The 27,039-nt window shown below is 42.4% G+C and overlaps 1 protein-coding gene and 1 long non-coding RNA gene across 3 annotated transcripts in view; one reads left to right on the plus strand and one right to left on the minus strand.

Annotated features, from left to right (window-relative positions):
• The window catches only part of LOC138754578 (uncharacterized), a 75,647-nt gene extending 69,953 nt beyond the window's left edge, over window positions 1–5,694 (plus strand). For both annotated transcript variants that reach the window (XR_011351838.1, XR_011351837.1), the window contains exon 2: window positions 5,203–5,694. This is a non-coding gene — a long non-coding RNA (uncharacterized lncRNA). The remainder of the gene's footprint in view (window positions 1–5,202) is intronic.
• A 233-nt stretch (window positions 5,695–5,927) lies between these two features.
• srm (spermidine synthase) lies at window positions 5,928–26,352 on the minus strand. The gene is made up of 8 exons (XM_069919031.1): window positions 25,972–26,352; window positions 19,057–19,177; window positions 16,246–16,338; window positions 14,333–14,486; window positions 12,999–13,082; window positions 10,865–11,010; window positions 10,081–10,203; window positions 5,928–9,492 (listed from the first exon to the last, which is right to left on the minus strand). Exons 1-8 carry the CDS (start codon window positions 26,100–26,102, stop codon window positions 9,469–9,471), a joined length of 876 nt encoding a protein of 291 aa, XP_069775132.1. The 5' UTR covers window positions 26,103–26,352; the 3' UTR covers window positions 5,928–9,468.
• Window positions 26,353–27,039: the final 687 nt, after the last annotated feature.

A 27,039-nucleotide genomic window follows, 5' to 3' on the forward strand; every position in this document is an offset into this window, starting at 1 on the left:
TTAATCATTTGTAAGCCTTGTCAAACAAGATAGGGAACTCCATACTGGATTAGCAATAAAGTAAACAGACTAGGGTCTTGCATTGAGATAACCTTTTGTAACCATTACTGTGATGCTCTTTACTTCAATAGAATAAACCTCATGGCAAATCGATTGATTTGATAGAAATCAGAATGTTAGAAATTATCTTTGTTTCAACAGTAAAATAACCTTTAAAGTGAACAAGCTAGCATCCTTCAGAGTAAATTTGTGACTTGAACTGAACATAGCCCCATCTTGCATCACTAACCATTGTAGTATTGCCCTTTATCTTCATTAGGAGTAAAATACGAAAATCTGTAAACACCGTGGTTTAAGTAAAAACACTATGTTGGAGAAACTCAGAAGGTCAAGCAGTATCCTTTATATAATAAAAGTAAAAAATACATAACCAATGTTGCATCAAGGTATGGAAAAACGTCGGCAGGCATGGCCTTATGTTCCATCCCACCAAGACCACCTGCAAATTGGAGGAACTACACCCGATTTTCCAACTGGGCCCTCTCCAGCCCGATGACATTAACATCGACTTTTCTGGTTTTTGCTAAAATGTTCTCCTCTTCCTCCTCCCCTCGATCACTGCTGTTCCCTTCCTCCCTAATACTTTCTGCCTTTGTGACCACACCTCCCCTCCCACCTCCCCCCCCCAAACTCTTTCGCTTGGACACCTGCCGACATTTTTCCATACCTTGAAGGGCTCAAGCCAGAAACGTTGGTTATCTATTTTGATCTTTGCTAATATAAAGGACACTGTTTGACCAGCTGAGTTTCTCCAGCACTGTGTTTTTGCTATATTCACTGTTAGTGCTATCCTCTACATTCAGCAATATCAAGACCTCTGACTAGATTAGCTATAAACTCAACAGTGCTCTCTTACATTGAGAAAACATTCCAACTAGAGCTGTATTACTCTTTTACTCGGAGATGGGTGCCAGAAGCAAGTCACTCACCACAGGATAACTGTTCCTATCTCTTGTTGCAGCCACAATACATCGAGGTTCTCGACAATAGTGACTCCATTGTAATCATGGTCAACAATCCAATCCCAATGTTGGGTAGTTAGACCCTTTGATTGAAGATGGTCATTGCCTTGCACTTTGCTGGCATTAAATGAAACAATGATCAGCTCCTGCCCCAATGCCTGGACGTTATTGCATTTATATAGAGTTGGGTTTAGTGAAAAACATCCTCCAGAAACTCCTCAATGAAGCAGCAGTAGAATACTGCCCTGTGGAACTCCTGAAGGCATTGAGAAGGGGGATGAATGACCTCCAACTTCATGCTAGGTTTGACTCTAACTACTGGAAAGATTCTTCCTTGATAATCAATGACTTCTGTTTTATCAGGACATTTTGATGCCACACTCACCCAAATACTGCCTGATATAATGCCAGGAATTAGGCCCTTTGATCTGTGTTTAGACCAGCCAATCTTTTTTTTACAGCTACCCCAGGAATCTGCTCAAAGTTTATGGGACCCCTTCCCTGTGAAGAAATCAAGTTTTAGTTTCTTCTGTACTGCTCTCTTACCAACTACACAAAAAAATACATTTATATTACGTGAGGTGAAAATAAAACAAGGTATTTACTGAAATGTGCTGTGGCCCACAAAGGGCCCAGTTCCATGATAAATAACTATGAGAAGCCTTGTTATATAACTTTTGATACACTCAGTGGCAATTAGTTCATGCATCAAGGATTAGATTCCCCACCCATGACATTGATGCAAGATTGGCCCTTGCAGCTGACTTGTGATTGGTCCAATCAATGGTTAGATCTGGACGCAGGTGAGGCTGACACGTGATTGATCCTTGCAGGTCACATGTACGGGCACTACATTGAAAAAGCCCACACGTGGAGCCTGCTGCTGCCTCGAGACCATCACTGAACTCCAGGCCACAGGCCATGGGCAGCACCGAAGGGCCGACTGATGGGTGATGGTGGAGACAAGGTTAATTTGATAGTTGTAATTAGGACGGTAACAGGCAGATCCTCGGGTCGTAGATGTTATGTTCGACTGTCCTCCTCCTAGATGGAGGGCATGATGAGGCTAATGAGCCCCATCTGCCCAGGTCTCTTATCAGTTTTCCCTCCTCTTATGCTGGCTGCCAACCAAGGCTAACGAGCTCGGCCTACCCATCCAGTTATACTGCTGGACACTCGGTCACGCCATGAAATAGCAACCTCACTGATAAATGGGGGATACCATGAGAAAGAGTTTCTATGGATGCAGTAATGTAGGAGAGGACAATTGTAGTGATCTCCTTCCTAGTAAGCCAGTGGCCACGCAGAAACACCGAGAAAGGAGAGATGTATTACACGTGCACTGAGATAGTGCTTTATATAATGTAGTATTTTTCTTAAAACAGATTAATTTGATGGAAATTATTGTACGCAATGAGAATAAGTTTTACAAATGGTAGTCTTTTTTGACCCCACCAAATAAATTTTAGACATGGTAACAGGCCATTTCAGCTCATGTTTCTATGCCACCCAATTTACACCCTAGTACGTTTTGAATGGTGGGAGGAAACCAGAGCCCCTGGAGGAAACCCACGCAGACACAGAGAGAACACTTTACAGACAGCACGGAATTCAAACCTTGGTCCTGATCGCTGGCGGGCTAAAGGCTTTGTGCTAACCGCTACACCAACCATGCCACTTTTCACATTAGATTTTTAATGAACTAAACGGCATAGAAATGAAGTATTCGGACTAATGTACTATTGCTTTTTCAATTCCAAACCCACTAAGAGCATTTTTGATGAATCTATTTTATTTTGTTGTTTCTTTCTATTCTGCCCCCTCCTCTTCAATAAAGAGAAAATGGTGAAAATACTCGTAAGGAAGCAGCTGATATTAACCCCTCATCAATGAACTGCCTTGTATACTCCCTCCACCAACACCCTCCCTCTCAAGTACTCATCCCAATTACTCTCTCCCCTTTCCTCCGAACCACCCGCATGCTGGTGTAGTGGTTGGCGCAAAGCCTTTACAGCACCAGCGATCGGAACTGGGGTTTGAATCCTGAGTGCATTGTCTAAGGATTTGGTATGTTCCCCCTGTGTCTGTGTGGGTTTCCTCTGGGGCTCTGGTCACCTCCCACTCTTCAAAACCTTCCAGGGGATGTAGGTCAAATTGGGCAGTACGGACTCATGGGGTGAAATGGCCTGTTATCGTGTTGTAGGTCTAAATTTAAATATGTCCACACCCTGTGTGTCTCTACCTACCCCATCTCTATTATAATTACTGTCTATTGATCTCCCTTCCTCACCCTCTCTGAAGCTACCTATCTCTGAAATGCTGGACTGTCTTCTCTAGAAGCTGCTGCTGTGTGACTCCTTTGTTCTCAATCTTTTCCCATCTTTCTCACCCACATTTCACTCTGTCCATCCCCCTTTCAACCACTTCTTCTTCCATCACCTCATTTTTCTTTTAACTCCCTCCAGAGGGCCATGGCCTTATTCAGAATGATCTGAAGTCGACTAGTAATAATGTGTTCAATGTCTCAGGTGATTGAAGTTTCACTCAAAATCTCTAGGTCCAAGGTTTCATTGGCCATTTATGCTCTGACCTTTGTGGAATATTCCTCATGGAATTTGCACTTTGATGCAATATGACTACTCCAACTTGTTCAGTCATATTTTTCATGGCCTACATCATTGGGAATTGCTGGCAATTTGTTCACCCCCACCTGACTTGGCTCCAGACCCCGGTAATTGGAAATAGTGGTCATATGTGGACTACCTTGGGTTGTCAAGTAGATCAAAGACATTTATCAATACTAACTCATTTACCCAAGTCCAACATTGCATTGCCTTACTCAACAAATCTATCTCTAGAATCACACCCTCACTATTCAGGAACATCAAGAAATACACTGAAAACAGCATTGGCTCCAGGTTAGGGTGGCACGGATAACGTAGCTGTTAGCACGACACTATTACAGCGCCAGTGACCCTCACTGTAAGGAATTTGAAGGTTTTCCTCGTGACCTGCATGGGTTTTCTCTGGCTTCCTCCCAAGTTATATAGATGTACAAGGTTATTAGATTAATTGGTCACATGGGTGTATTTGGGTAGCATGGGCTTGTGGGGCAGAAGCACTGTATCTCTTTAAAAAGTTTAAATTATTCTGCACCTTTATCAGTCCTAGTCTCTCCCGCCCTCCCCCCCCACCCCCCACATCATATTGATCAGTAATGGAAATGGCTGTTCATTTCTGATTTGCTGGAGTGTCACTGAAGCCTGCCTTATCTACTTAACTACCATGGAATCAATCTGCATTAATTCAGTGATCTGATTGGCAGGTGATTGGGGGGTGGGAAAGAGGTTGATTGTACTCCAGTACTTACATCTCTCGGGGCAGAATATTGCAATGACTTGGGACTCTTAAGAAACAAATGGTAACACGAGGGATTGCAATCTTCTTGGATGCATGCATCGTAAATCCACTGCACTGATCAAAACATCTGCATTTAAAATATTCTGGTAAAAATTTTGGCAGAGTACTTCTTTTCAAGAGACATACAATATCCATTAAAACTTTTTATCAGAATTAAGTTGTTTTGGTTAGGTCACTGCCAACATGTACAAAGTATTGTATTACTTTTGGAAGCATGAATGAAAACCAATCAACTTAAATATGATGGAAGATCAGATCCATTTGCCTTAGTGAAGGGATTGACGGGGGTGGGGTGTGGAGAAACCAGGACTCTTTGATCTACAGCAATTAGAAGATTTAGAGAGAACTTTCATGTTCACAGATGACAGAGCCTGGAAAGTGTGATAATGCAACATCCTCATCAGTTTCTTTGTGTCTTGTGTGTGGTCCTGAAGAACCATGGATCAGATAATGGAAAGGGGGATGAGACTGGGAAGCTCTTTGCTCTGAAACAGACATGGGGTGATTTATTATTACTCAAGTTTGGGTGGTGGAGGTTGAATATAGAACCAGAAGGGAAAATTACAGAATAAGATGTTTCTGAAGAGTCCCAAGTCATTGCAATATTCTACCCGAGAGATGTGGTCACATCATTAATATTGGAGTCAATGGAAAAGATCAAATTCATCATCATCTAAAAGGGAAGTAGATTCAAAGGGCCAAATGGTTAACTGTTCATCTTTGTTATGCTCATACATGAAATTACATCTTTTTGTTGCAGAATTATGCTGCTGCTCTACTGACAGGACTGCGACTGGTGTGGACCCAGGCGACCAGGCAGCCTGTACTGAACAGCGTACCATGAAGGATTACAGACACCACTGGCGCAGAGCCCCGGAAACAGGGAAAACAGCCCCCTTCCTCCCCCTCGTTGAGAATAGGTGACGACCCTACAGGACGGTGATCTAGCAGTTGACCAGTGAGGGGCTCAGCGACTGAAGGACTCATACAGACTGTGGGCTGCTGGCAACTTGTGGCTGAACCACTGAGTTTGAAGGCTGCTTGAAACTGGCTGATGGGAACCAGGATTCAGAATCGGGATTTGCCAATGGTTTGACTGGCTGCAGAGGATGCGGGACTCTCTTTTGCTCCTTGTTCGGGGTGCTGAGCGCTGCTCATGGCAACTCTTTGTTTGCCTTATGGCAGACAAAAGTTGAATTATATCATGTACATTTTTAATGTATTATTACGTAACAATAAAAGGAACCTCGAACCTTGTTTGCTGTTGACCTCACAATGAGAAATTGATAGCTCAATCTACTCACAGTAAAATTAGAAATAAATTATGTAGCGCTCATTACAAATGCAATTTAATTTCAGGCTTACTTGTTTGTTTGCATTATTTTTCCTTGGATAAAAATGACCTTGTGTAATTTATGTCATCCAGAAAACATCAGTCAAAAAGGATCTGTGGATCAAAAGAGGGTATTGGAGAAAGCAATGCAATTTTAAATTAGAAAAAAAAACAGTATTTGAAGTTTTATTTTTCCATGAAGTATTATTGTCTTTAATATTAAAACTATGCAGTCAGATTTATACACCATCAACTTGAATAAATATTAAACGGTACAATGTGGCAGAATATTAAACCAGGAGTTTGATGAAGGTTCTGACTGGATAATGGCCAGAGGATGCAAGAACATTTGCAGATGGAATACAGGTATCAAGCGAGGGAAATATTGTACAATTCCTACAATACAATTCCTCACTCCACAATAGGTAACAACCCTTCCTATGCCAAGTTAAGGCCACGGTGATTGTTCCAGTAAGATTGAAATTTGTACACTTGGTGCAGTAATTGTAAAGTCATTTTGTTCCATGATTTGCTGATTTGGTTACATAAAGGAGCAAAGACAATTTTCCCTGCAACTTTGACCTCGTTGAAGATTATCAATGCTAACAGATGAAGGAATTAAGATATTAAGTCAATCTACACAGATGAGTAATGGGACAGACTTTGTTCCCACATCACATACAATGAACAAGCCAGTAAAAAGGAGCCATTCCAATTGAAAATCTAATACTACAATCAACTGCCAATTTCAAGAGTGCAATACAGCATTGCTAATACAGACCAGTGAAACTGCAATGAGCAAATAAACCAATTCTTGTGACAAAAATCACACCCCATGGTGTTTTCTATATTACGACGACTTGCAATCACAGCATGCTGCAAGACTGTTGAAGCCAACACAGTAAATGAAATGGGGAAACATCTTAGAATGTAGATTTTGTATGAATTATGCAAGAGGAACAGTGCATTGGGAAGGAATAAAACTAAGACTAGGATTCAGAGCATTCTTCATTGCTGAAATGTTACCCCATCACTTCTCTTCTTCAACATACACCTTCTTGGAACTCCATATATTTTCAGAGCTTCTCCCAGCACAACCCCCTCACCCCACCCCAAGAGCCTGAAAAAACACTTGAAACAGTTGTCACTTTTGGTTAAATTCAAAGACCTCTGGTAAAGAAGAAATTTTACTAACTGGGTAAGTGATAGAAAAATTTGCAGTCATCGTAAACCAGAGCAGTGATCTTTGAAACCTGTGAATAATAAGGGCACCATTTTACATTAAGCATCAAACAAGTAACAAGCGCTGATCTAAGATTGGCAAACAATATTAGACCATTTTTTTTACTAATTTCAACAAGTGTGAAAGTGATTTAAAACAAAAACTCATTCAAATGTGCCACAGAGCAAATAGAATGGGCAACTGCTTTTTGTCCTAGATGGACATATTGTGCAATTCATCATGTTAAGATTGCTTTTCTAATTGAATATTAATAACCTGGACATGGCAAACAGGGTACTAGACTTCCCTATTTGTGGATGACATAAAATTTGGAAGCATAGTAAAATGAAAGGAGATCAATAGATCAAGGAGATATATCCACGGGATGGCGAAGTGGGTGGATAGCCTGGATTGTTTGTATTTTAGAAGAGTGATTTTTCTCATCCATCACATTCCTTCTGAAGTGATAGTGCAAAGTTGCACAGAAGTGTCAATGTACATTCAACTCTCTGAATGGACATAAATAAGAACTAGTGAAATCCCAGATGGACCCTTCTTCTGTAACATTAGAAATGATTGGATCAGTTGAGCTACCATTCAGTATAGCCCTTTAATAGTTTAAATGAAAACTAATTTTGAGTCTGGAAATCAACATTTGGTAGTGCAAGTGTAAATAAAATTAAATGCATGGATTTCCAAGTTAAAATATTAATCTGACTAAAAGAGATCATGTAGGGGAAATCCTAGTAATAGATTTTGCAATATTCTTTTGCCTTCATGACAGGAACACTTTTACAAAATTACAAAAAACCATTAAAAGATACTTTTACTAAACTAAGGTCCTAATACATTAAAATCTTGATCATTGCAGAGGTTGCTTCCTAGAGTTTGGGGATGATATTCTTGTTTTCACTTATTTTTGGATGTAGAAAAAAAATCTTTATTAAAGAAATCTTAATCCCTATTCCAAATAGACTGTGGAAAAAGAACTCTGCAGCTGAAGAGAGACAAAGAAAATTTGGCACTTCCACAAACAATTACACAGAAAAAGATTAGCTCCATGTGAATGGCAATTGTCCTGAAACAGACCCATTTCTGCTAAACTTAAGACAAATCAGTGAGTGGTCTTCAACTAGGAGCAGAGTTTTTCCAAACCAGCTTGGAACCTAGTCTGAAGTTGCTGACCCCAGGAATTAAACAGTAGTAGGATGCTCCCTTTTGTTGCGGTCAAACACAGGGGAGGAGCCCAATCCAGGCCTCCATTCACAAAACAATTTTACCCTGTAAATTACATTGTGGGACAATAATTTCCACTTTAACCTCATTAAAAGTTTTTAAATTAACTAATTGTTGTAATTGGCAACATTAAAAAAAAATCCTTAGTGATTTTCCCTATAATGAGGGTATCGAATCAATGGTCCAAGTTTAGGAACCTTTGTCCTATAAACTGTGAAATTAAGTTATCAGAAGATGTACTGAGCCGACCTAAAAGAGTGGCATTCATTTGCCCCTTCTGCAAATGTTCAAAGATGACCACAACGTTACTGCATCAAGCCAACAATATTATTTAGAATTGCTATTATCCATCTTCAATTGTCAACCTGCTAAATTCAATTAATCCAAGGAATTTGTTCCTCCCATGTGATTTAATAATATATTTCCACATACTGGTTAACCCACACAATGAGTCTAATTTTACTAGAATGAAAAAAGGAAAGCATCATCAAAAAAAGGCTTGCATAGTGCACCACCATTCTGTTACAAACATGGACTCTCTGAATTTAGCATTCAAGTCCAGAGGGGAAGGCAAAGACAAAATGAAGAACTCCAGGTGAAAGGGAAAGGAAATAGAGATTTTGGAACAAGACGATCCATTCCGCGATTAGTCATAAGTTTTGAGCTGCTACTTCAATCCAACTGCAGATTTTACATTCTAAAGCATAAGCATGCTATTAGCACAAAATTGCGTAGGATTTTCATTCTCTTCAGTCCAAGTTCTCAAGCACATAATGTCGAAAGTTTTCACACCATCCCAAGTTCCAGACATTATATGGCTGCATCTTTGAGATTTTAGTTGAAATGTTAACTCATTCCAGTCTGGAACCATCATGGATTAAGGGCTCAGCAATAAACTCGTGAAGCATCTACATATCCAGGTTATGATCAGTCAGTCATTTGACCATACAAGGTTCAAGAAATCCACATTATACACAACCCACTCCACAAGAAATCACACAATATTCTGGTGGAAACCACAAGGCAGGTCGTCTTTTCTTGAAAGTTACTGAAACTCGGTCTTCTATAAAGTGTTGCTACTTTATAGGTTCCTGAGCAGTAGAATAATGGGTTTCCTCTCTGAACACAGGAAAGGATTAATATGCTGGATGATCATTTACAGCTCCATTACAAATTGGTGATAGAACTTTTAAACACTTTCCAGTATTGGTAGTAGTGAATAGTGAGCAATGGAATTACATTTTCGCATCAGTAAGAGCCTGCAAGACAAAGAGAATCATTTTATTCTGGTGTAAGAAATCACTTTAAATAGGTTTTCCAATCAAATTCACAATACAAAATGGCACCATTTCAGAAGAGCTGACATTTTATGGCATTTCCACTTTGATTGGAAAAAAATGGAATCTCAGATTGAAAAAACTATTTCAAAGACAGGAGAAAATGTGTTAAAATAAAAAAGAAATTGATTTTGCGTATCCATACGAGACATTTGGATTTACATAATGAAATGTTAAAGTATTCAACAGATGGTTCACAGGAACTGTTGTGATATAAATGAAATATTCTGGAAATGTCAAGCTCAAGATCTGAGCAGTAAATCTCCAACATAACTATTGGCATAGGATCTTCAAACTCAATCTGAACGAGTCAGAGCATCTCAGAAAGGAAAGACCAAAGTCACAACCTAGAATGCATTGCAAAAGGAGGAGCATGGGCATGGATCATGGTAAAATTGCATGACAGTATGAAAGGGTGGAAATATAAAGTGCTGGAATACTTTGTTCAGCAAAGTTCTGAACAAAATGATACCAAACTTCAAACTCGTCAAAATTCTCTGGTAGGATTACCTTTCTGGCAAACTCTGGCAGAACAAATGCAGCCTGGTGCATTTCTGCATTGTAGTATTTCAGTTGCATCCTATTCACTTCATCAGCTGACAGCTGCCGCACGGGCTCACGGAAATTTGTCTCCTGTGAAATAATGAAATGAATTAATCACTGCTCTAACAAAAGCCTGGAGTTTATAAACTACTGGCACTTTAATAACACGCATACAAGTTCGTTTTAATGGTGGTAGGGTGCATGAATTAAGCCTCCGTCATCGCTGAAATCAGCAAAGCTGCCAACTATTTGACCTGTCAAACGAGCATGTTTTTCTTTCACAAAACCACTTCCAAAATAAGATTCACAGATACATTTTGTCAGCAAGAAAATTTGATATGACCACCATGATATTTGGGGATCTGCAGTCAGTCGTATAGTCTGCAGACACACAAACTAGCCTGTCATCCAAAGGGTCTACAATGCTAAATTGTGGGCACAATTAAAGACCAGGAAGTGTCAAGTTGGTGCTAATGTTTCTGGCTGTGAGGTGGCTTAAAGAGACCGAGATCTTTTTAAGTCTCTCAATTTTTTTTCAACCTCACAGCCAGAAACATTAGCACCAACTTGTCTTAAGGGATTTCCAGCAAAACTATGAGAGAACAGAGCATCATCATTTCAACAGAAACTGACCATACTCTGGTCACAATGATTGTAACACATGCCAAAGTTCCTAACCTTAACTCCAACTCGCTCTCAGATAAAGTAATCTAGACATTTATCACAACAAACTGAAGAGCACTCGACTTACAGGATTTTTACTGCACAACATGAAGCCGATCTGCCCACTTGGGTATGTAGGTATCGTGCTATATGCATATTCAACCACTGGAAACAAGGACTTGCAAAACCTCTGCATCTCCTTTATGAGTTCAAGGTGTAGCCACTGACATTCACCTACAGAGGTCAAAGTCAGATTAAAGCTCAGAAAATTCCAACTTTCTCATTTACAAAAGGTTTTGTTAACCTGCAATTTATCCTGCAGTTTCATCTGGGCCCTTTCTGCTCTTTTGAATCTCCAAACAAAAGTAATTTAAATTGAATATCTTGGACACCAAGAACAGATAAGTAGGCAGATTTTGGAAAGATGCAAAAATAACAGTGTTGTTGAAGGAGGCTTCAACTTCCTTATGTTGACTGGCACCTTCTCAGTGCAATAAGTTCAGATGGGCAGAGTTTGTCAGGCATGTCCAAGAAGGATTCCAAACACCGTACGAGGACAAGCCAACAGAGGAGAGGACATACTGGGTAAAGAATCTGGTCGGTGACATTCGGAGGGTGAGCATTTCAGAGTGACCACGACTCTGACCTATAGCATAGCTACGGATAAAAGTAGGAGCAGACACAAAATAGGAGTGGGAAGGGCTAATAATGACGTGATTAGGCAGGAACTGGAGAGTGTATATTGGGAACAAATGTTCTCAAGGAAATGCACAGCCGAAAGAAGAGAGAACGTTTAAAGATCACTTGCACGGGGTCCCACTGAGACAAGCAAAAGGTGCTAGGATAAATAAGTCATGGTTGAGAAGAAGAACTAGTCAAGAAGAAGAAGAAGAAAGCATACATAAGGTTTAAGAAGCAAAAGTCAGGAAGGGCTCATGAGAATTACAAGGTAGCCACCAGGGAGAAATTTAAGAAAGGACACAGGAGAGCTAGGGGCATTGACAAGTACAGCCCTACCTTGTCTTGTGCCTAATCAAAAGTAACATTTGATCGCAGATACCATAAGGGCTTTATAAAACATTTTTAAATTTATGTTAACAGTCAGTCGAGGGGCCTATGGTTATGGTGTTGGGAGCTCTAGTGGCCAAAGCAAGTGCCCACAGTTGTGCAGTTGCACAGGACCTCCAGTGGGTGGGTGGCCAGGGCGGTGGGTGCTTGGATGGGTGGGTGACAAGGAGCTAGGATAAGAGTCTGTGGCCAGGGTGGGTGACAAGGAGCTAGGATAAGAGTCTGTGGCCAATATTTTGGATATCAAGGATCTGTGGTCAGGGAGCCGGGATCTCAGATAGGTGGGCAGTCGGGAGCTCTAGTGAGCAGGCAGCTGGGGTGAATATAATAACTGATCAATTTGTGTCCCCACTTCCTGAACGTAACTCGGACACGTCGAAGTGTGGATGTATAATGAAGGAAGACCCTTGAGTTCTACACATACATGTGATACTTGTACATTTTAATTAGTCAAAAGAAATACTGGAGACACTCAGCAGGTCAAATAGTATCTATGGGTAGAAGTGTCCAGCCCGAAATGTTGACTGACCATTTCTACATTATGGCCTGCTGTCTGACCTGCTGAATTCCTCCATTTATTCTTTAGCCTGATAAAAAAAGTTACAAGTATTACAACAGTGTGATTTCCCCCCCCCACCCCCCCACCATTTAAGAGTTCATGGTGTTTGGAACACAAAAGTAAAATGCGTCGGTGGCACACTTGCTTTTGAAAAATTGATCATTATTCAGACAAGAGGTTTAGTTTATGACTTTCTTAGGAACAAATGAAGAAAGATAAAACAGCTGAGAAAAACTAAGTACTAAACAGATAGGAAACTCAATTTAGGCTGTTGGAGAGGTTAATTAATATGTCAAGTTTTTTTAGCATTAATTCTCCACAAATACATATATATGCTTCATGCAGTGTCACCAGAGCTGCTAGCATAATTGATGTTGTCATGCAAATAATAAAATTTGGCTTCAATAACGAAATGGGGAAATGAAAATTACAAGAATGGTTACAAAGAACCTAGAAAAACATTTAAAAAAAAATCTAATTGTCTTTTCCTTAAAGTTTCAGTTGCACATTTTACTTTACGTTGGTAAAAAAAAAACGGTATTACTCAGAAACAATATTAAAATAAGTTTTGTAAGGACAAGCAGAAACTGCTCACCTTGTGCACCGAGGATCCCACCTTCCCGTAATGCATTCTTCATTAATTGATAGTAAGATTCCTGAAATAGACTCTCAGCGGGACCTTGGAATCATAGGAATGAGATGTAAAATACTAAGAGTTGCAAGGGATAAACCAGAAACGGAACAAGCAGATTATGAAGCAAATTAATTCTTTTTTTTTTAAAAAAAACTCGTCCTTAACGAGCATATTTCATTTTTATACAGCTGATTTTGCATTTGTTCCCTTTTCAGGTAAATACCAGGCTCTGGTGGAGAAACAGAAAAACAAAGCCACAAAATTCATTACCAGGATAACTGAATAATGGAAGCTCTGGCAAGTACGACTCTGTGCATTAAAACCCAGCTGTTTATTTTTCTGATTATAATTAGACCGTCAGCAATGAACATGTCACCACTTCAACTATTTTCACATTGTACAAGGTTTAAGCTGGCCACACGAGACCCTGGAGTTCTCTAAACTTAGACCATTTTAAATTAAATTTAGCACGGTCATGGCCATTTCGCCCCACAAGTCCCTGCTGCACACCCCATTAACCTACATTTTGAACAATGGAAGGAATCAGAAACCCAAGAGAAATTCCATGCAGACACAGAGAAAACATACAAACTCCTTACTGACGCTGTGAAGGCGTTGCACTAACTACACTAACTGTGCTACCCTAATGGTGAGTCTATATACATGCACATGACTGCACATGTATATCAAGCCAATTCTGCATTGACACAACTCAAAAATTCCACTGTAGTATTTGCATACCCATTAACAGTGATAATTACATCCATTATGCCTAATGGGTTAGAAGCAGGAAGTTTGAGATGTGTTAATGCTTTTATGATGCAGATAAATTAGAATCAGACAGTTCAGCCCTGATAAAGACCAATATATCAATTGCTGACTTCCAAGCAGTTTGCAGGATTAGCATAAATGGCTGTAGTCGTCTGAATGTTTTTGGATTTGTTAAGCTTTTCTCTGAAATATTATCGCATTGATCAAGTAAAGAACAATTTTTAACTGGACTTAAATTTGTTTTATTTTACTTTCTACATTTAGAATGTAGCTTTTCCAAATAGTTTTTGGTCCAAAGACTGAGATCTGCAAATTGACCTTTCAACCAATAAGTTAAAAGTATGAGAGATTGTCAAATATCAGGAAGGTGTCATTTTCTAAATATTTGTTTACTCTTTAAATGAAAAGATCATGACTACAAGCTATTTAAGAACATTTCCACCTGGTCACCCAAGGAAATGGTCAGGATTCTAGAAGCCAAGTCACCTTCACTCATTACCAATTGAACTCTTCAGTATTCGTACCTACTGGATCTGAGGAATCAGTGATAATTACATCAAATGCATCCTGGTTCTCCTTCATGAATTCAAAGCCATCACCGACGTGGAGCTTCAACTTTGGGCTCGAGAAACCCACAGCCATTCCAGGCAGGTACTGTTTAGAAACCTTTATTACATCCTAAAGATTTAAAAATAAAATGCACGTAAGGGCAAGCATACCACATAGAGCTTACACTTAACAAATGGTAAGGTTCTCACCAATGTTCAAAGTGGAAAACCGGGAAGGTCAAGGAAATAGGCAGGTCAGCCATTGGCTTTCAGTTCTAGGATTAGAGGGTGAACGGGATGACAATTAGCAAGGAACCTCTGCAAAACCATGACCACGATTCATGTCTTTCAAGCCTGAGAACATCTGAAGTCAAAGCAAATGCTTGAAATATGAAGAGTTGTTAAAATATAACATTTTCAGCACAGATAAATTTGATGATGTGGTAGGAATTGAATGCTCATATTAGAAAATTAATTGTCAAAAATGTCATCAGACCATAAGACAGGAACAGAAATAGTCTATTCAGCAGACTATCAAGTCTGCCTCACCACTTCATCATGAGTTGATCCATTTTCTCATTCAGCCCCACTGCTGGCATTCTCCCCATATCCTTTTGATGTCTTAGCTAATTGGGAATTTATCAATCTCTGCCTTAAATACACCCTCCATCGTAAAATGGATCATTTGCAAAGCAGCTTATTCAAACTCTTGAAGGATACAAATTCAGAGCAGAATTATCTGTCATATCAACTAGTAAAACCTCATCTGCTTGTTTATTTGATAAAAATTGTCAAGATCTTAATAGAAGAGATGGAGATTTGCACAGTGCACCTTGAAAGCCAGAAAAATAATTTTAGACAGTTAAATATTCCTTATTCACTCTACACAAATTACAAGAACAAAGCAGAGAAAAAGAGCATTGCAGGACAGCATGGTTACCGCAACACCATTACAGTGCCTACAACCAGGGTTCGAATCCGGCACTGGCTGTGAGAAGTTTGTGCATTCTCTTTGTGTCTGCATGAGTTTTGCTGGGTGCTTTGGTTTCCTTCCACCCTTCCAAAACATTCAGGGATTGGTGTATTTGGGGGCCATTAGCTCGTGGGCTGGAAGAGCCTGCTACCATGCTGTATGTCTAAACTTAAATTTAAAAAATTTAAATTTAAAACACAAGAATGAAAAATTTAAAACAACAGATTTTGGAAATACTTGTGAAGTCTTCGAGTTGAAATGACATAAAATGTAAACTGTTTCTCTTCCCATTCGCAACCTGACCTGCTGAGTATTTCTCACATTTTCTATTTTTATATTACGGGCCACAATCATGACCGAAATAAAAATCAGTGCATGCTAAATATCCCCTCTTCTACCCCCCAACCCATCCTCCATGAATATCACGTGGATTAGAATGATGCAAGAAAGAAAGCGGTCATTTGATATGACATCAATCCCATGTTAGCTCTTTGTTTTGGTCTCTCTTCTGTTTAAAAAATTCTGTGTAGCAACTATTACTTGCAGAATTTCTTCTTGAAAATAACAATCATTTCTGCAATCATCCAAAATTCAGTGTCCATTTGCTTTTCCTCTGACCTTCTTTAGCTCTTTTGCTAATCACCTTTAATCTGTGCCCCCTACTTTCCAGTCCTTCTATTACAAATATATATTTTTTAATTTTGACAAAATCATTCTTAATTTTAGGTATTTATCAAATCTCCTCTCAAGCTTCTCTGCCATGAAGAGAATAATTCACTTAAGGGCCAACTCGGGGATCACTTTAGAAAATTTTTCTTCAAGTTTCTCCAAGGCCTGATTCTTTCAGAAAGAATGCCCAGGATTGAAAGACATCTACACTTTGTCAACTGTTCAGCCAGAAATATGGTCCTGTTACCTCATCAATTTCACACTGTGCCACAGACTCCACAGTGGAATGCTTCACAACTTCTCGTAACACTCCACCATCACCACCACCAATTATAAGCACCTAATATAAAGTGATAAACAAACACCACATTAATGAGACAATGTATTTACATACAAGAATATACACTAAAAGCTAATTTCAGCAAGTTATGGACACTGCTTACCAGAAAAATGCTCCATTTGTACTCTTAACGCTTTGGCAAGACAATTCTACGATTTGAGTGCATAATTTTTTTTCAACAGTTCTGTAAAATACTTTAATACTTCATATTGGGGCTTACTCAAATAATTCACCCCTTCAAATACATGTTGAATTTCCTTAATCCGGCGATGTTGGGACCCATCCACTGCAGGACCACAGAAAATAGCTTTCAATGGTGTGTCGATCAGACCTACTTTCTGATCTAAAAGGATCAAATATAATCACAAATCAAATCATGGTTTGCACAACGCCTTTACAGCGCCAGTGATCGGGACCGCAGTTTGGATCCCACGCTGTCTGTAAGGAGTTTGTACCAATGCCGTGCGCTGGACCATGGGAGTTACCACAGAGCGCTGGATTTAAGAGGTTCAACCTGTATTTGTAAAAGATTCCATGCTACTATTCAAAGTTCTTCTAGCTTCCTAATCCTTAGGTAACCATCACAAAAAAGTTTGATAATTTAACATTGGTATTTGAGATTGCATGCTGCAGAAACTGGTTTTTGTGCCTTCCCAATTGATAACAGCAATTGCTCTTTAAAAATACTATAATGGATACAAATGGGCTGCTTGAGGAGGTGGTTGAAATAAGCGCTATTGCAATGTTTAAGAAAAAAAATGTACAGGTCCATGGATAAGATGGTTCAGAAGGCTATGTGCAGGTGGGACTTGTGTGGATGGAGCATTTTGGTCAACTTGGGTAAAATGGGCTGAAGGGTAGTCAAGGTCATGAACATACAAGTCCATTGTGCTGGACCCTGGGTAGTTCACAGAGGAAAATTAGTTGTTTATAATGTTCTTGTATTAGTATCTACTTTCATTAAGAGATCCAATTTTATTATCGTGCATTCCTGCAGACAGCCATCCTGACAGTGCACGTGTTCCAGAATTAAGTCTATGGTAGAAATAATGCAAACGTCAATTAAAACAAAAATCAGTCACTGCATCATTCTAATGAGTTGATCTCTACCTTAAATTACTCAGCAATTCAGGGCAACACTGTTACAGCACCAGCTATCAAGTTCAGGGTTCAAATCCAAAGCTGTCTGTTCTCCTTGTCTATGTGGATTTTCCACATGGGCTCCAGTTTCCTCCAAATGTACCAGGGATTGTAGGTTAATTGGGTGTAATTGAGTGATATGGACTCGTGAGCCAAAATGGCCTGTTACCATGCTGTATGTCTAAAAAACATTGAGCCTCCACAAATGCATGGAGTGCAGATTTTCGAAGAATAACTAAACTTGAGTTGAAGAACTTTCACCCCAATTGTAAATTGCCAACCCTTTATTTTGATGCTGTGATCCCAGGTTTTTGGACATACAGTACAGCTCTGATTATCCGAAATCGGATTTACTGAAATACTCATTTATCCAAAACAAAATTTAAATTTTGGATTAATGCCAAAACAAATCAGAAATCCTCACATCCAATTTTTTTTCGGAGCCGAACTGACCTCACAGGTTGAAAACAAATTCACCCAACATGAAATTAGAACAACGATTGTCCTCGTTTCAGGTAACTCCCTCCCCTCTCTTCTTTACCTTCCCCTATCGACTTATCTCTCCAACTCTCCCTCTCAAACTGTGTGCCACTGTCTCCCAGCCACAAGCAGTCAGAAGAGAGCAGCCTCCCGGTAGGAATGGGAACATCGGGCTCCCGGCACCAGTGGGGACCTCGGTGGGGAGGCATCAGTGATCAGCAGTGGCCTGCATATTTTTTTGGTGAGAATTAAACATTATTTTATGCTTAAGATGTCTTCCCTTGTTGTTTAAACACTGTTACAAGTGATTTGCTGTGACTACTGGGCTGTTTTTTTTTAAAATGATCAGTTATCTAAAAAATGTTTACCAACATAGGCCTGATCCCAACCATTTTGGATAATTGGAATTTCACTGTACCAGCAAAGGAAAGCACCCCTGCATCATCTATCAAATTTTGCAATGATTTTTAATGTTTCAAGGCAATCATCTTTCTTTTAATTCTGAAGTTTATAGGCTAAGTCTGCTTAATCTCATATTGTCTGACAATGTTCCAGGTATAACCATGCAATATCAATGTCAGTATTTTTGTCCACTCATTTTGCTTAACTACCTTGTGTGTGCACTTTATTGAATACCTGATTTACAACATCAATCATAATTCCTTTATTCTGCTACATACAACCTCAAAAATAAACAAATGTCAGACACAATTACCCTCTTCAAAAACAGAAATCAACTCTGTTCCATCCTGTTTTTTTATTGCATGAAAACTTTCAGATGTTTCCTTGATTATAGCTTTTTCCTACCAAAGTTGTCAGGCTTCAAAATAGCTCTCTATTTTATCTCTCACCATTTCTTAAACTGTAGTTATATTTCCTAGCTTCCAAGCTCTGGAAACGGTTCTCAAACAAAAGAAATAGAGGAAGAGGGATGAAACAATTATTACGTCCAAAGCCACAAAACCTTGATGGATATCATCCACTTCTTGGGATTTACTACTGTACTTTCTCATTCCTCTAAAACTTTTTAACCAATGCTAATTTCAGGTGACCTTTTCATTCCCAAACTTTTAAAATAAAAAAACTTTCTAATTTTACCTTTTTCGGATTGGGATGGCTGCAGAGAGTCAGATTTACGATCATTTCCTGGTATGCAAATTCATCTCTTTCAGTGCATTGTATCACACCATCCAGCACCAAGACATTCCCATAGGTTTTGCTGCTCAAGAGAAAAAAAAATTAAGTTTTATTTTTAAAAGGGCAACTCAGATCTGTTGTTGTGGTTAATCTTAAGATATTTTACTTTCATTACAGGCAGGTTAAACAAATACAAATCATACCTTTTCAAAAGTCCAATGAATACAAACACCAGTTTTACACTAAATACACAAAATTGCTGTAGAAACTAAGCAGGTCCTGCAGCATCCATAGGAGGCAAACATTTGGGCCTGAGCCCTTCGTCTTGTTTCATTCTTACACTAAATATGTCCGTGTTTGTTGTATAACAGTGTGAGTGACAGGTGGAATGCTCTGCTTGTACAACCATGTCAGGAGATTATGGATAAGAATAGGCCAGGAATCATATTAAACATTAACACGAGGGTTCAGATCTAAAGAATACACATTTCGACACAGACTTCAGAAACTAAAACAAGATGATCCACACAATCAATTCACAAAGTTGATAGATTGTAATGTTCCTGGATCCTTGGCTTTCAGTTGTGGCATAAAATTGAGATATTTTTGCCACTTCAACTACAAAACTTAAGGACAGGAGTATTCTTTTGGAAGAGGCTTTGCTTGATTTGATCTAAATTAATTAATTTTAACCATAACAGGAAACAGAAGGCTCCAATTCATCTTAATATTTGTAGATTTCGAGCTTGAGAGAGTATACAATGAGAATTAATGTGAATTACAGCTGCCATGTTCAGTTATAGTAGCTACAAAGGGGAGAGAATGATATTAATACCATAGCATCCAATAAGAACAATCCAAAGTTCAGGAAAGGCAAAGCAATGGCAGAAGACTTGACCAAATACTATATAGTACAGAGCACAGATTTTGTAATACTGTGGATTTTAACAATCAATTAATTCAAACAGGTAGTTTTCCCTCACACCTGCTGCATTTTTGTGGCAGTACACAAGGACATGGAACAATCTGAGCACAACAGGTAGGTTGGAACAAAAGTACAGAACACAATAGAAAAGTGGAACTACTGCATGAAAACTTTCATCTGTTTCCTTGCAAGGGCCGCATTATTTTACTAATGAGAGGTCTGTTCAATTATCTGGTAACAGCAGGGAAAAATCTGGTGGTCAGTGTTTTCAAGCTCATGCGTTATGTGTCTAATGGGAGGGAGAAGAGTGAGTGACTGGGGTAAGAGGAGTTTTTTTAATATTATATATTGGCTGCTTTTCCAAGGCCGCAGCAAGTGTAAATAGAGGAGAGGTTGGTTTGTGCAATGGTCCGAACTGCATTCACATCTGAGACAGTCTTCAAAAGATCACTGGATATCAGAGTAGTCGGCCTATTGAGTCTGCTCTATCATTCTAATTTTGATCGGATTCATCTACCCACTCAGCTCCACTCCCAACTTTCTCCCTGGAACCCTTGCCCTCACTAATCACATACATGTCCATTTCAGCCTCAAACAACCTCGCTTCCACAGCCACCTGTGGCAACAAGTTTCAGACTCATGATCCTCTGACTAAAGAAATTTTTCTTTTTTAAATTTTCTGTTTTAAATTGACACCCTTTAATCCTGAATTCATGCCCTCTTGTCCCAGAATCCCCTACCATGGGAAGCATCCTTGCCACATCTACTCTGACCAGGCCTTTCACCATTCAAAATTCATCCTTCTGTACTCCAATGAACGTTGGTCAAAGCAATTACCCTACATGCAGACAGGAAGCGTTCTGTGGTTCATCGATAAAAATAGAGAGACTTTGTGGTCATGCCGAATTTTTTTCCTCTTCTGAGGAATATGGCATTTTCTTTGCCAAAGCATCAACCTAGGTCCTGTCTGCTTTCTCAAGACAAAATATGATCCCATAAGCACCCTTTCAAACAGAATAAGAGTTCCTGTTGTCCTGGTCAATAATCATCACTCAATCATAGCAAAACAGATTGTAATCAAACTCTAATAAACCCTTCAGGAATCCCAAAGTTTGGCAGCAAGTTCACCTGGTTGTTTCCTGCATCCCTCATCTTTATGGTAAAACAGTCAAAACATGAAAGTTTTGTCACTTTTGCTCATTTCAATCTCAGTGGATGTGTTAGTAAACTTTCAGACTCAAAGCTATCTGGTGAGGACAAAAAACTCCATTCTTCTAGTTTCTACATCATATTTGCTCCAATGACAGTGACTTGCCCACACTTACTTGTGAGATGTCTTCCGTTCTTCCTGGGTGTTCCCCTCTGCCACAGTCAACTGAATCTTTTTGCACACTTCCACTCATCCTCTTACTTCTCCCTGACAGAGGAAGTAGTATTCCCCAGTCTTAACTTTCCACCCCACCAGCCTCCAAATTAAACATCATTCTTCACAATTTCGGCCACCAGAAACACCATCCCCCTCCCCTGCACTTTCAGCATTCCACAAGGGCACACCCCCTTTGCAACTCTTCTGTCTCCACCAACACTCCCTTTTCTTAAATCTCTTTCCCATGCACCCACACTTTCATCCTTGCATATGAAATAGCCATTAATTTGCACTTCCAATTTATCGTGCCGAATTGGGGGATTAACATGATTAGTACAAAAAGACAGCATTCAGTGAGCCAAAGGGCCTCTTTCTGTGCAGTCTGATCCTACACGGTGTGCAATGTCATTTGAAATAAGGTTACAATCAATGCAACTCTTACACAAGCCAGTCATCTCATTCAGTTAATTGTAGGTTGACAACTTTTGATGAAATACAGAAGATTTGATAACCTGAATAGGTATGAAGTGACAACACAAAACCCAAATACAATAGACAATTAGAAAAACCTCAACAGATTTTACCCCATGCTGACTAAAATTTGAAAGGTATAAAGTGTAAAAAAAATTACACAATTCTGTAATGTTGCAAAGACATTGAAATCAAGATGTGCTTGTTTTTAAAAGCTAGCACATCAAACAAAGACCATCCATTAAAAAGGGGGTTCCTGATGCAATGACAAAACAGCTGCATTATACAAATTACATTATGGTTGTAAAAACGCACAAAAATGCTGAAGGAACTCAGCCAGTCTCGCAGCATCCACAGGAGGTTAAGATAGATTACAATAGACAATAGGAGCTGGAGTAGGCCCTTCGGCCTGTCGAGCCAGCACCGCCATTTTACAGATCATGGCTGATCACTACCATCAGTAACCTTTCAAGGAATAAGCAAAACATCAGGCCAACATCTGAATAAAATCTGAAGAATGGCGTGGGGGTGGGGGGCAGTCCAGACCGACAATTGAAAGTTGTTAATTGGATACAAGAGGAAAAAAGAAATTGATTTTGGCTCTGTGAAAGGAAACAGAGGGAAAGGGAAAGAGAGAGCGCACCAGAGGAAAGGAGACAGTAGGAAGATGTAATAGAGGAAAATTAACAGAAACCAGAGAAATTGATGTTAATGCCATCTGATTGGAGGGTGCCTAGATAGAAGAAGAGGTGTTCCTCCAATTTGTGAGTGGTCTCAGACTGGCAGTCCATGGAATGGGACAGGGAATTGAAAGGGGTGGCAACTGAGATGCCCACTATTACAGCAGACAGAACTGAGGAACACAGCAAAGCGATCTCCCAGTCTGGGCCCAGTTCCTCCGATGTTGAGGAGACCACAACAGGAGCACCAGATTTCGTCGACGACCCCTGCCGATTCAGAAGTGAAATGTTGCTTAACTTGGAAGGACTGTTTGGGGCCCCGAACGATGGTAAGGGAGGACATGTGGGGATAAGTGGTGCATTTCCTGCAGTCACAGGAGTAGGTGCCAAGGGGATGATTGGTGGGGAGGGAGGTGAATAAGGGTTCAGGCCCAAAATGTTGGTAATATATCTTTACCTGCTATGGATGCTGAGACACTGACAGAGTTCCTTCAGCATTTCTACGTGTTTTTATTAAAATAAAATATTGGTCAGGTCTCAGCTGCAGAAATACAGAAAATTCTGGATACCGTATTTATAGAAGAAGGTCAATGTTTAAAGAGCAATTTTCTAGTTTAGGAATGAAATTACACATGGAGCATAGAAAAACTGGAGCTGTTCTTGGGTGATACTTTTTGAAAAGTTATTGCAATAACAAGTTATAACTTGTTCATCAGTGGATGAACCAGTTTTAAATTACACAAGACAACGCCCCTCACAGAAACCTACAGCACCTGGTGTCCCTTGGTGGACTCCCCTCCAAGTACTGATCAGACCTGTGTTTCCGAGATCAGACAATCCCAGGTGTATTCCGGCTACTAGGTGCTGTAAAACTTCTAGAAGCAGCAAACTAAACATTTAAAAATCAGATTTGCAGGGCCAATTGTCCCATTGATCAGTTAACTACTTTCTCAGACATAAATAAATTAGAAGCAATAGAAACATGTTTTTGCATTCTAATAAACTAAAATGCAGATTGAAAGTCTATTGCGACTGCACATAACTATAAAATCTGGTTGTCAAGAAATCACTTTCTAAAAATATGCTATACATTAACAAGTCACAATTTTATCAACAAAAGCAACAATAATGTTAAGATGGAGCCAGCACTGAGTACTGTATATATTGCTGCCTGGTTGCCTTTATTAAACACAAATTTAACTTCCAAAATTTTACTACTTATACCCGTTTGCAAATCCAATTCATCTGTCCCTTCAGAATTTGATGGCCTACATTAGTGCACAGTTTAGTCAAGCCTTCATGTCACAATTCTCTGTTTTGCCTTTAGATTCCCCTTCCTAACCTTCCCCACTCAATCAATGATATCATCCAACCCTCAAGTTGGCAAAACCTCCATTTAAAAAAAAATTTCAGACCCAATTCATACCCACCTTTTTAACCGTCCTGGTTCTGACTTGTTAATCAAACCAATACAATCTTGTAGACAGTGCAGAGTAATTTAGACATGGAATCATAGAAAAACTGGAGGTGATGTTTTTAAAAAAAAATCTGATGAAGGGTGATAACAATGCAAGTGGATGAACCAGTTTCAATTTGTACAGGGGAATGCAAATGTAATTAGGGGATTTTTTTTAAAAAAAACACAAGAAACTGTTGGGCACCTATTTTCACCATTGGTAAAGGTCATGAAAAGAGATGAATTAACTTCTAGAAAAAGATAAACTCTGCAACCAACCAACTCGCCTCCCCACCATGAGGATGCCATTTTAGAAATTAGACCTAGAAGTATCATCCATCCTAAAGATGGTAAGTGCCTGCTTCTGGTGCTTTGCCAAGAGGGGCCAAATGTAAGCACCTTTGCCACATGAATAGGAACAGAAGTGAATGGAGGGTGACACACGGTGGGCAGTACCCTCTTCACCCCGGGGTTGCCTCAGCCTGACCTAATGCCGTAACATCAACATCTCCCATGGGTATTTGCACTCCCCCACCCCTCATCCCCCAACCCACCCACCACCCCCCATCCCTCCCTCATCCCCCCATCCCTCCCTCATCCCCCCATCCCTCATCCCCCATCCCTCATCCCCCCATCCCTCATCCCCCCATCCCTCATCCCCCCATCCCTCATCCCCCCATCCCTCATCCCCCCATCCCTCATCCCTCATCCCTCATCCCCCATCCCTCATCCCCCATCCCTCATCCCCCATCCCTCATCCCTCATCCCCATCCCTCATCCCCCCACCCCCACCCCCCATATTCCCCAACCTACTCACCCCCCTCACCCCATCCCTCCTCCCCCCAACTCCCCGCCTCCTCCCCCCCACCCCCACCCCATCCCTCCTCCCCCAACCCCCCGCCTCCTCCCCCCCACCCCCACCCCATACCTCCTCCCCCCAACCCCCCGCCTCCTCCCCCCACCCCCCGTACCCCATCCCTCTTCCTCCCCCCACCCCCGTACACCATATCCCATCCCTCCTCCTCCCCCCACCCCCCGTACCCCATATCCCATCCCTCCTCCTCCCCCCACCCCCGTACCCCATATCCCATCCCTCCTCCTCCCCCCACCCCCGTACCCCATATCCCATCCCTCCTCCTCCCCCCACCCCCGTACCCCATATCCCATCCCTCCTCCTCCCCCACCCCCGTACCCCATATCCCATCCCTCCTCCTCCCCCACCCCTCCTCCTCCTCCCCCCACCCCTCCTCCTCCTCCCCCACCCCTCCTCCTCCTCCCCCCACCCCCACCCCATCCATCCTCCCCCCACCCCCCCATCCCTCCTCCTCCCCCCCACCTCCCCCATCCCTCCTCCTCCCCCCCCACCCCCCCACCTCCCCCATCCCTCCTCCTCCCCCCCACCCCCCCCCATCCCTCCTCCTCCCCCCCACCTCCCCCATCCCTCCTCCTCCCCCCCACCTCCCCCATCCCTCCTCCTCCCCCCCACCTCCCCCATCCCTCCTCCTCCCCCCCACCTCCCCCCATCCCTCCTCCTCCCCCCCACCTCCCCCATCCCTCCTCCTCCCCCCCATCCCTCCTCCTCCCCCCCATCCCTCCTCCTCCCCCCCATCCCTCCTCCTCCCCCCATCCCTCCTCCTCCCCCCCATCCCTCCTCCTCCCCCCCATCCCTCCTCCTCCCCCATCCCTCCTCCTCCCCCCCATCCCTCCTCCTCCCCCCCATCCCTCCTCCTCCCCCCCACCTCCCCCATCCCTCCTCCTCCCCCTCCTCCTCCCCCCCACCCCCCCATCCCCACCCCCCCACCTCCCCCCATCCCCACCCCCCACCTCCCCCCTCCTCCTCCCCCCCATCCCCACCCCCCCATCCCCACCCCCCCATCCCCACCCCCCCATCCCCACCCCCCCATCCCCACCCCCCCATCCCCACCCCCCCATCCCCACCCCCCCATCCCTCCTCCTCCCCCCCCGACCCCGTTATTACCTTTTGAAGACCACCACGTCCTGGAAGGGAGATTTCTGGTGATAGAGGACCTCTTCCACCTCCAGGGACATGGCCTGGCCCGGCCACAGCGTGGACGTCTCGGTGAACCAGCCGTTCTTAATGATATCCATCGCCGGGGGACGTCTGTCCGGGGGCCCGCGGGCCGGATGGCGGCGGGGGTCTCGCGCCGACTGTCCACGAGGCCGGGTCTCGCGCCGGTCGCCCCCTCCCCAAGTGCCGGTCGCCCCCTCCCGGGGTCTAGAGCGGACTGGTCCACGGACCGTGCGCCGGTCGCCCCTTGTCGGCTGTCGGTGTCTCTGTTGCACGCGCGCGCGTGCGCGCGCCACGCCGCACCGCTTTCAGCGGAAGCCGGCGTGCGAGTGAGTGACGGCGCGCTCGGCCAATGGGGGGGGTCGCCGCCGCCGGGATTGGGCGGACGGGCAGGGTGGGAGGCGGGGAAGAGCGGGGGAGGGACGGGAGGCGTCGGGCAGAAGCTGTCAGAAGTGAGGAGGATCGAGGGGAGATGGGGGATCATGGAGGGAAGGGGGAGGGGATGGAGACCCCAAAACAAAGGGGATCAGGGAGGGGAGGGAAGGGGATCAGGGAGGGGAGGGAAGGGGATCAGGGAGGGGAGGGAAGGGGATCAGGGAGGGGAGGGAAGGGGATCAGGGAGGGGAGGGGATCAGGGAGGGGAGGGGATCAGGGAGGGGAGGGGATCAGGGAGGGGAGGGGATCAGGGAGGGGAGGGGATCAGGGAGGGGAGGGGATCAGGGAGGGGAGGGGTTCAGGGAGGGGAGGGGATCAGGGAGGGGAGGGGATCAGGGAGGGAAGGGGATCAGGGAGGGGGAGGGAAGGGGATCAGGGAGGGGAGGGAAGGGAGACCCCAAAACAAAGGGGATCATGGAGGGGAGGGGGAGGGAAGAGGATCATAGAGGGAAGGGGAGGAGGAGGGAGACCCCAAAACAAAGGGGATCAGGGAGGGGAGGGAAGGGGATCATGGAGGGGAGAGGAGGGAGGGGGGAGAGGAGGAGGAGGGAGACCCCAAAACAAAGGGGATAATGGAGGGGG

This window comes from Narcine bancroftii, chromosome 2 (genome assembly GCF_036971445.1).
Source record: "Narcine bancroftii isolate sNarBan1 chromosome 2, sNarBan1.hap1, whole genome shotgun sequence".
Classification (NCBI taxonomy): domain Eukaryota; kingdom Metazoa; phylum Chordata; class Chondrichthyes; order Torpediniformes; family Narcinidae; genus Narcine; species Narcine bancroftii.

What these genes read in the sequence shown, in the direction of transcription:
- srm (XM_069919031.1), bottom strand. Translation starts at nt 26,102, where the DNA reads ATGGATATCATTAAGAACGGCTGGTTCACCGAGACGTCCACGCTGTGG. An exon ending in GACGTGGTGGTCTTCAAAAG is followed by an intron (nt 19,178 to 25,971) that starts GTAATAACGGGG and finishes TCTCTTGAGCAG; the next exon opens with CAAAACCTATGGGAATGTCT. An exon ending in TGGGATCCTCGGTGCACAAG is followed by an intron (nt 11,011 to 12,998) that starts GTGAGCAGTTTC and finishes TGACCTCTGTAG; the next exon opens with GTGAATGTCAGTGGCTACAC.